The sequence below is a fragment of the Anopheles arabiensis genome, chromosome 3, assembly GCF_016920715.1.
Source record: "Anopheles arabiensis isolate DONGOLA chromosome 3, AaraD3, whole genome shotgun sequence".
Classification (NCBI taxonomy): domain Eukaryota; kingdom Metazoa; phylum Arthropoda; class Insecta; order Diptera; family Culicidae; genus Anopheles; species Anopheles arabiensis.
The window spans coordinates 67,597,048-67,608,001 of record NC_053518.1 but is presented as its reverse complement, the minus strand read 5'-3'; the positions used below and the strand labels follow the sequence as shown (position 1 = coordinate 67,608,001).

Here is a 10,954-nt window from a genome sequence, read left to right as displayed (position 1 = left end):
AAGCATTTCCGCTGCCGACAGAAGGACGGACGTTAGTGGCCTCCGGGGGGGAAGTGATCGGTAGGCTTATTGTTGTGAAGGCGAGCTTTAGTGTCGCGAAAACCTCCCGTGAGCTCATTTGCACGTCCATGAATGGGTGGGCACAGTAATGCTAATGCCATGCTTTTGTCGCTTTGGTTGTGGTGCTGGCGCACAGATCTGTGGTTTGGTTGTTTTTTCGGTGCCTTTTAATTGTATCGGATTTGGTTGTTAATAGTTGGCTGTTATTTTGCAATTGGATTCAGGTCATTCTGCAAGGGTTATGGCGATTTTCGAGGTTGGATATTCGATAAGTGAATCGAGAGTAAGTTTGATTTGTATGAAATCATTCATTTTATCTGATGATTTTTTTTTATTTTTTTTAAATTATATTGGGTTTACACATTCCATGTTTACATATTTAAACGTTCACGAATTTTTTAATATCAATCAATTAAAAAGTTTGAGTCAAAATTTTTGCACAACTTTATTTTTCATTTGAGAAAAAGCCATATCCTTATCCAATCAAATATTGTGAAACAGTGAAAACGGTCATTTCAAATAATGATATCACTCGACAATAGATGGCGTTGCAAAAAGCTTTAAATACTCCTCAAGAGATGGCGCACACATCGAATGAATTATCCACTCCTGAATGTATACAATGGAGAATCGTCCACGCCAGAATGTATGCAATTTGCATACACATACTTTTGGGACGTATACAATCCGCACTACAGCTTTTACGCCTGATTGTATGCAATATAAAGTATTCATTCGTTCATTCCTAGTTATGCAAACCGCACAACACAATCTAATTGAACGAAGAAACGCGTTTAGTCGTTAAATATTAAAATTCTGTTCAATATGTTTCTGGAATTCCTATAAAAAACTGTTTAACAGAAATTAATTTTAAATGATGCCAAAATAACAGGAAGAATAAGTTTTTTTTATTCCATCCTTACTAAAAACTACCTAGCGAGTTCTTTGCGTACGGGCTGTTCTTCATATTATGTTTTTAGGATTTTAGAATGCCCAACCCCCTTGCCAAACCCCCTCCTCAAAGCATCTAAAGAAATAACAATACGTCAGAAAAAATGCTTCTCACTTAGTTTTGGAATGTTCGACACACATTTACTACGTCTGTAACCCTGAGCAGCAGCTTTGTTGACAACAGCGCGCGCTGGGCTGTTGGAAACCAGTTCTGATTCAGTTCCTGCTGCATCTAATCACAGTCCGGTTTTTGGGAAGTCGCCGGTCTACCGTTGCCTAGACAGAATCCACCCGCAGCACGAACCTGTATTCAGTCTAACGCTGGAAGTCAGTGTGAATAGAATCGCTTGTCACCGTAAAATGAACCCACTAACCAAAGACTGTCTTTCCGAGCACGATCGGCAAGTGCTGGAATCGATCCTGAATCCGTCCCAAATCGGAGGCGAGGAGTATCTGTTGCAGGAAGAGGAAAAACATTTAGACGATCCTCAAGGTATGTGTTGGTTTCATATAAGTGTGATAAGTGTTGTGTTTTATGTATGTAATCTTACATTGCATATTTGCTTTGATTGCAGATGCCAATGCAAGTGGTGATTCGCATGTGAGCGATTCGCAACGATTGGAACTCGAAGCGATAGGACTTGCGGGACAGGGTAAGCTGTCGGAGGCTTTGGAGCTGCTTAGCAAATCGATCGAAACGGCACCGGAACGCCCGGCTCCTTGGAATAATCGTGCACAGGTGTACATTTTGCTGGGGAAAGAAGAGGGTAAGTGTTTGTAATAATAACATAATGTTCAGTCCAGTTATTTGCCCCTCAAGATTTTAGCTTTTACAAGATAGTCCAACAAGGGTAAATGACAAAATCATGTGAGGCACACCTACATTGAAACTATAATCATAGATCCTTATTTTGCAAGCTGCCTTTTCGTCAGTTATGTTCGCCGGAATGTTCGCCATGTCGGACGAATATATGCGTGTAGGCAAGTTTTTAAGATCTACGTCGATGTTTAACTATTCTTCCTTAGTTTTCGTGACAAAATTGTTGGAGTAGAGATTTTGCTTTATGTTGGTTAAGAAAATTTCGATTGGACGCAGGTGGAGGATATTGGATTGGTTCACGTATTAGGGTGTCATAAGAAATTCGTATTGCGTTTTGGCGTCATTGCTTGCCGCTGCGAAGACAGTGGACGTGATTTCTGCTTCCTGATATGTTTGTTCATGTTTCCCAGGTACTATTTCACTGTTTGACCGGTTGTATCGATTTGGCCAAGCTAACGCAGCAATGTATTCACTTGTTCCTCTGTCTGTCTCAGGGTCGTTGGCCATTTGGAACTGGGTTTTCTTTCGATGTTCTGATTGTTGTCTAATAGTGCCAAGTTGTTGCAGATGCCGGAACAGGATCATAAGACATCCACAAACAGCCACACGGTGTTTGTTTTAGATGCTACGGGGTGCCGTTCTTTGATCGCTCACGCTCCTGGACGAATTTGCTTTACTTTTTTGGCCATCATGGTTAGAGTTCGACCGATAGAGGTGTCAAATTTTGTCTACTGACTCACGGGATACTATTATTGAAAGTGCAATTGACGTGTCGCCAAGATAAACCCATGAAAAATCGACAAATTGTTGCATTTTTTGTATTAATGCAAACGTTAATACCTAATTACGATAAGAAATATGGACAGATCATCATCATCGATCTTGAAAAATTTCTACACTTCAAGAATATATAGTAGTGTGTGAATAACACTGTGATTAACATTTAAACATAAACATTGAGCATAGAACAATGCATTTGTTGCTTCTTATTTGTGACAACAACCGTTGCAGGTTTAGGGCTGTTTTAACCATTGACAGGCTTGACTATCTGTGACTGATTCTATTTCCTATAGCTTGATAGTCAGTCCCCGGTCGAAATGGGACTTGAACCCGATCGTTACTAGCGAAGTATTAGTCATATACGTTAGCACACGTTGATTGGATTTGTATGATTCGTTAATACCGTTATGATTCAAATTACGGACAGCTTCAAACTCCGAACATTCATGATGTTTTTTTATTAATATTCTAATCTTTTGTCTAATTGTGCTCTGATATTTATAAAACCACTTATTTGATTCAGTCCGGAATTTAGAGCATGATTTTTTACTTTATATTATTTTTTTCAATAAGACCGCCGTCCTGTCGGCCATGGTGGTCCGCAGAACTGGGTGTCCGGACTAGTGCTGGGTAAATCGGATTCAGATTCATGAATCTGAATGAATCTTTGGAATGAATCAATGAATCTGAATCTCGATTGTGTAGATTTATGAATCTCCAAACATTCATAGAGCTTGAGCTTTCCATTATACTTCTTCTGGGCGTAACAACCTAAGTGGTCATGCCAGCCTATACAGGCATTCGAGACTTATTGGCAATACCACGCTGCCTGATAGTTTGTTTTGCTACGGGGATAAGGTCCATGCGTGGCCTGAACCCACGACGGGCATGTTTTAGCTGGGATTGTGGAAATTCAACATTTTGAAAATCATACACCTTCATTTTAATTTTAATTGAGTTATTAATTATCTTTGAGATTTGTGAATCTTTAAACACTATATTGTTTCGGACCTGTAACAAGCGTCCGTCACCTGATCTTTGTAGATCTTTTCTCCTTGTATGTTCAAATCTTCAAAATTAAAGCATTAATAAGATACTGAATTAAACAAAAGGATTCATACTCTTATTGATACGTTGAAAATTACCCATTTTCATATTTTTTAAACGACAGTCTAGCCTATTCTTCCTGCAAATTTCAAAGCTCAAAACGCAATCAATATCATCTAAATGTAAGCAAATAATATTCTCTTACATTAAAAAAAAATTAAATGTTATTCCTCCATTTCATTCCCACAGAAGCTCTCAGTGACATCGATCAAGCGCTAAAACTATCCAATCAATCGGGTCGAACAGGATGTCGTGCGCTCTGCCAGCGTGGCATACTGAAGCGCAAGAACAACGATGTCGATGGAGCTCGGGCAGACTTTGAGGTGGCCGCAAAGCTCGGTAGCAAATTTGCCCGCACGCAGCTAATCGAGCTGAACCCATTCGCAGCCCTGTGCAATCAGATGCTGCGCGAGGTGATGAAGATGTGATGAAGGGGCAGATGAATGTTGAAGGTTTTCGAGGACATCATTTGTTCTCAATCTTTAAGTTAAGTTGTAAGATGAATGAAATTAATAAAATGAAAATTTAAAAATAAACCATCCAGTAAGAAACATGTTATTCTTAAGCCTTCGTGTCTTTGCTTCACAAATAGCTGGAATTTCTGCTCATCACATCCATCAAAAATCCCATCAAGCTCACCTCACCACCAACGTTAAGTACGTGCTTAACAACACAAACAAATCTTTAACGCGGAACTGGCGGAAGCAGAAGAAAATGCATTTTGCACTAACAAACGTTCATTAGCGCCAGGATACCGGTTCCATCCATGGCAACGCTCCTTTCAACGTCTCCAGTGCTCTTAATAAAAACAACTAACTAACGATTGTGGCCCTTGTGCGGAATGTGGCTGTGAAAAACACAAGTGAATGGCCTCGTCCTAGAGATTTTCGGAGCCGTTTCTTACGGCTCATTTGATTTTTTGTTGTTGTTCGTTTGGTTTGGCTCCAAACAATGATGATGAGCCGTTAAATTTTACGACTGAAAAGTGGCTGGTTACAGTTGAGTTGCAAGAGTTGCTCCTGCTGGCTGGCGGGCTGTGGATGGCTTAATGTAATGGCTACGCGTCCTCAAGGGCAGGCCGGCCGGGCCGACAACCCAGGGTGTAAAATTAAGGACGATTACGGATTACGGCGATGATCTCGCACTGATCTTCCCCATAAATCAATCTTCCCAGTCCCGGTCCGCAGCCAGGCTGCCGAGAGAACGCTCACCCCTGCGGGCAAGGTGCGCAGGATTACGTGAGGGGAGACAAAAAAGAATGGCAAAAAACAACCGTTAATCCAGGAGAAATTGTTCTACCACAAGAAGTTGCCCCCATCGGTCAAGAACATCAGGCCACTTGCCCGAAAATCCTGAAGCCCCGCGCGTGTCGACCGAAATTGCACACGGAGGCTCCATTCACTCCTGCCCAAACACACACACGCACACGCACGCACACACGTACATGTTATTATTTGATCATATCAATCTGTAAATTTAAATTTAATTTCACTACATTAACAACTCCCGAAAGCGGAGTTTGCTCGGTTCCGGCCTTCTAAGGGAGAGAGAGTCTAAAGCTGTGCAGTGACGTGCAAAGTTCGCCTGTTTTTCTTTTTTCGTTTTTTTCTTCGAAGGAAGATCCTGTTTCTGCCCATTCTGCCCATCCTTTTCCTTCCACCTTATCGCCAGGTTCGCGCGCGGTGTAATAAAACTTAAAACAGAAATGAAATTGTCAGCAGATAAACTGAGTTTACATTTTACAAGATAATTCCACCTTGCGCGCATCGTTAACTCGATGCTCGCTGCTTCTCTGCTGCCGCCGCGGTTCACGGTGTGCTGTGCAAATTTCATGCTTGTATCGTTGTGTAGAATGGTGCTGCCACCAGGAAGCGTAACAACATTGTTGGCCGGTAGAAGGTGCAGTCCAGATGGAATACACGCTTTGTTAGCTGGAAAGCTGGCTGTTGATAGTAGCATGCTATCCCCCCCCGTCCGTGTCAGCTGTATTAAGATGATAAATGCAGATCAAAACGGGTCAAAATAAATAAAATAAAGCTTGTTTGTTGCGGAGAAATTTTTGCTATAGATGTATGGATGCATGAATGTGTAAGGGGTGATTGGTTTATTTTGAGACACAGTGTAGTTGCTATAGGTAGCAATGATTCGTCCATATAAGAAAACTTCTCGTTTAAGGACCCACACTATCATTGGGGCTTTCTGTTGTTAGCTGGTAGGCTGAAATTTCAGCCTATCAGCTGTTTGCATTGTATAGCAGTTTTCGAGCAGCTATTCAAATGGGTATAATATACAGGTGGGCTTATCCCAAGGTGTATGCATTCAGAAGACTGATTTTTCTGCTGATTCGCTTCTGCTTCTAAATGAAGATTTTAAGAGTGGTTTGTGTATTCGTCAAGCCTCCAGAAAGCTTGTTTGAGTAAAAGTTTTCACCCGTCCTGTCAAAAAGTGATGTTCAAATTTGATTATAAAAACATGCTATGAGACCACGTGGACTACATACACTTTGGTTCTAGATTCTATAACCTGATTTCTTTAATGCACCTTGGGATAAATGTAAACACCACCTTGTTTTGCCACATTTCGAGCAGGTACTCGAATATAATTGTAGCTTTGGAGGCTGAGGCTGTAGCTAATCTAGACTGAAAATTGCATTCTAGTTTTGTGTGTGGTTTTGTATGGAGTGTTTACATGATTTCAGCCTCCAACTGTCAAACTATATACAAAAAGCTGACTAGAATCGTGAAGGGCCCCATTGACGGTCTGAAATTAATGCAAAGAACTCCTTAAAAAATTTCTAATTAAAAAAAAACACAAAAATATGCCAGATATAACAGACTACACCAGACATGTCAAACATACGGCCCGCGGGCCACATGCGACCCGCGAACCCTTTGAATTCAGCCCGCGAAGAACTTTAGCAGTTACTTGAAAGACACTGAAGTATATTGTAGGTTATGAGACAGGAAAAATGGGTGTATTAATTTTTATCCACTGCGAAAAAAGATTTCAACATTCAGCCTTAATAATTCGATTAACAAAAAGTTATCAATAAGTAACTCACAGTGGTTGTTTTTTTGGGAAGCTATCCTCGAAGATGGGATGTGGCATGTGTTTAAGTTCTTGTTTGCTGGCGGCTCCTCAAAGTCGGACTCATATTTTCCCATATTTTCGCCCATTTGCTGACTTTGAAGATTTCTGGAAAATTAGGAAACCATGTACACACCACTCGGAACACCACTTTCTTCACTTAATTGATGAGGGTACTCTTTAGCAAGACTTCCGAAAAAATCAGCCCGATATCTTTAAAAATCTTGATAATCCAAGCACTTCCAAAAGCCGTGAATTGTATAACGTCTATTAGAAGTTGGCAGTCTCTTTTCCTTTAAAAAAAAGCCACATAGCTTGCGAATATTGGCCGATATAGTGCTAAAATTATGAATTATCGTTATTAGTGATTAGCGTTGTTTGAAATTCCAGCATTTGTTCTTCGTGTGTCTATATATTGAGGTGATATACGAGGTTTAAAGAACTGTCCAGGCAGTCTCAAAGTTGGCAGATATGTGAGACATTGCATAAGAATGATAAAATTTCCGAGTTAGGGCGACCGCCACTAAAGTAAAGTATGAGTAAACGTGAATTGATTTGCGTATTATAGTTGTATTTCCATATTTCTTATTTAGAACGATTCTAGATTCTAGATACATTTATAGGTCAAAGAATAAGTCCCTAATGATTTTCGCCGATCGAAAGTACCATGTGGTATAGTAGTGGGTGATGGTGAAATCAAAATCTGGACCAAATTTTTAAAATATCTAAATGATTTATTTTGGTATACAAAGGTAGAAAATCATTCACCACATAACTTACCTCCCCCCATCTTCCCAAAACCGTTCAATTGCGGCCCGCGAGAATATTTTCAACAGTAATTCGGCCCGCGACCCAAAACGAGTTTGACATCACTGGACTACACTGTCGTATGTAGCCTTGCAATCAAACAGGTTCCATGGTGTAATGGTTAGCACTTTGGACTCTGAATCCAACGATCAGAGTTCAAATCTCGGTGGAACCTACTCTCTCAGAGTTTGTGGCAATCTGGTTATTTTAGTTGATTTTTATTATTACATTTCGCCTGTATTTATGATTTAACTTTGCACAAGGTGTGCTGCTATCAATCTCTAACGCGATGGCAATTTGGCCAGTAATGTGTTGAAAACCATTTTGATAAAATTGATCTTAATTAAGATGGATAATTCCATAACGTGAAAGCGGTCCAAAAACATACCGGAAGCTACGAATAGTGCTATTCTTATTATAATATTATAACAAGGTGTGCTGCTATCAAAAAAAAAATTCTGGAGATTCTCAAGAATTTTGAATGATTAATGATTCTCTTGAGATCCACGAATATATCTTCTTCTTCTTCTTTTGGCTCAACAACCGTTGTCGGTCAAGGCCTGCCTTTATCTCTTGTGGGTTTGGCTTTCAGTGACTAATTGATTTCCCCCCATAGCAGGATAGTCAATCCTACGTATGGCGGCACGGTCTATTTGGGGCTTGAACCCATGATGGGCATGTTGTTAAGTCGTACGAGTTGACGACTGTACTACGAGACCGGCCGCGAATATATAAAAAAAGATATTTAAACCTCTAATTTAAATAAATTTAAACCTCTAACCTCTAAAGCGATTAAATTTAAACCTCTAACCACTAAACCTCTCAGGCACAAAGATATAGAAGAAATGATTTTGACACATGCCAAGAAAGTGTGCCTTCTTTGTCAATTAAATTTTGAGATTTATGAATCTTCAGAGTCATTGAATTGAATCAAACATTAAAATTCATTGAATCACTTTGAAGATTCTTTCAGAATCATGAATCTGAATTACATATCTCCAATCCAATCAATTGATGTATTACAGTCAGATGTGTAGAAAAAAGATGTTGAGATTAATGAGCAAAGTCAATTATTTGTATTGTCAAATCCTGTAAAAATACAGGATAGCCCGTACATAAAATGCACAAGTTTTTTGTTTGTTTTTGGATATTTTAGACCGATACAGGGTTTCCCACGATTTATTGGTCAGTTCCCATGATTTTTTGGTGCGTTCTCACGATTTTTTGGTCGTATCCCATAGATTTTTGGTTCGTTCCCATAATTTATTGGTATTTTCCGATTGGACATCAATACAATTGCACCAAAAAATTCTGGGAAACGACCAAAAAATCGTGGGAACGCACCAAACAAACATGGGAACCCACCAAAAATTGATGGGAACCAACCAATAAATCGTGAGAAACCCTGTAAGTTCACTTATGTCAGATATGTGTGTAACCACAAGGGCTCTAACGCTAAAAAAATGTAAACCAGTCAGTGACATTTAATGTCCAAGTAATGCACGATGTAGGCGAATTCAGTTTGCTCTACGCGAGAAAATCAGTAAAATAAATAGCGGAGGCTGTGGGGTATCATGTGCCTAGTGTGTACCGCATATAACGTATTGTACTCGATGGTCAACGTGAAAGGAAGCAAGAAAGTGGACTTCTGCTCCGATCAGCTCGCACCTCAAGGGTTGTTCGATTCGTGGAGGAAAGGCTGAAGCGAAATCTAGCACGATCCATCGGATAGTTGGCAAAAAGGCTAATATCTTCAAAAGTTTAATGCAACGATGCATCGAAGCTGATTTAAATCCAAAGTCTAGGACACGAGTAAAACGCCACCTACTAACAGACCGGATCAAAATCATTAGGCACTATCAGTAAACCCTGATAGAACCTTGTAAAGATACATTCAAGCCATCACGTGGCATTGGTTTAAAGCATTTTGAATTGGAAATAGTACTGATTGGTGTCTTAGAATACAAAAATCTTTTAGAAATTTGTACAACTTATCTGCACTTGAAATTGTACATCTGCAGATGTAATTTATACAGTCATTGACGCTTATGAATCACGTGTTTACAGGGTTTGCCTTGTTTTTTTTTGGTTGGTCAAGCAAATAATGTCAACAAACCCTTTAAATAACTGCTTGATGGAAAGAAGCGCGAAGATCGTGACTAAAATTAAATTATATGTTTTAAGTGACGATTCATTCAGATGTTGTTTATTGTGTTGGTTATAATAGTTATAGTTTAAAGTGAAATTTAATTAAAAAAACATTAAAAATTAAAATCCCATTTAAAATGGGTCTCCTGGACCCATCACATCCTTTCCCGGACCTAATTTGCTCAGGAATGAAAGTCAGTTTAGCGTCAGTTTATAGCCCATTGCCCCCCCCTCCCGGCACAACACTGTTTGCTATGCAATGTGCGCCTTAAAGCATTAAGTGATCCCGCTCCGTTTTATAGCATGTCGTTGCTGCAGATTGAACCTGTGCTGGAGAAAAAGGAGAAAGGGGGCAAGTCATCGATGGTGCATATTTCTTAGCTCCCCCAATTGGAAAGCTCCCATCCACCCCACACACACACACACACTCACACAAGGGCTCTATTTATCTTTCATTGTCTCTTGTTTTTTTTCTCGCGTGCGCGCAATGAAGGCATTCAGGCGCAAAGCCGGGAATGGGGGGAAAAATGAATTCCAAACGGAATCGGACGCGAACAACGAACAGATTGTACGATTTGATAGCCAGATTTGTACAAATTTCATTTCTGTATTATTGCTACCGTGCCCGCGGCTTACCCCGCGAGTGAGTGGTCCCGATCCGTACAAGATTTAGCATCATTAGGGCAGTAGCTGTTTGCCTGTTTGGCTACTGTTTGATGCTGGGAAGCGAAAGGGAGAGAGAGGGAGAGCGAGAGCGCCTGACAGAAATGGCCATGCCATGGCTCACCAGGGGAGGAGAGAGAGTGCTGCAGTTTTGGCGTACCGGCTACGGAACAAAGCGACCGCTAAACATATGCAACCGAGAGCCATGGGCAAGTACAAGAATTAGAAGCTCATACACACGCAAGCGCAAGCCCACAAAGAAGGGGACAAGAGCAAGGTAAGTGGAACTTCCCTTCGAACACAAAACCAATTGAAAGCCGTTTTGCTGTGTTTTGTAAAAGTCGCTTTATTGTTTCATTGGAATATCAATATTTTCCAGCCTTTCCCTCTCACACTGGTTTCCCTCTCACACCGCTGCACATCCCACGGCTGCATCTTGTTGGCGTCTTTCGAAGCGTTCTTCGCTGTTGTTCCTCTGCTACTGCTCCGAGTTTGTGAATGGAGCGAGGGAACGCTTTGCGGGATTTGGAA

At 40.5% G+C, this 10,954-nt stretch overlaps 1 protein-coding gene and 1 non-coding gene across 2 annotated transcripts; both read left to right on the top strand.

The window, feature by feature from the left end:
* The first annotated feature begins 1,287 nt into the window (after positions 1-1,287).
* Positions 1,288-4,265, top strand: LOC120904272 (tetratricopeptide repeat protein 36 homolog). Its single transcript, XM_040314154.1, has 3 exons — positions 1,288-1,504; positions 1,587-1,778; positions 3,908-4,265. Exons 1-3 carry the CDS (start codon positions 1,372-1,374, stop codon positions 4,144-4,146), a joined length of 564 nt encoding a protein of 187 aa, XP_040170088.1. The 5' UTR covers positions 1,288-1,371; the 3' UTR covers positions 4,147-4,265.
* A 3,450-nt stretch (positions 4,266-7,715) lies between these two features.
* Trnaq-cug lies at positions 7,716-7,787 on the top strand. Its single transcript has one exon. It is a non-coding gene; the product is annotated as a tRNA-Gln (tRNA).
* Positions 7,788-10,954: the final 3,167 nt, after the last annotated feature.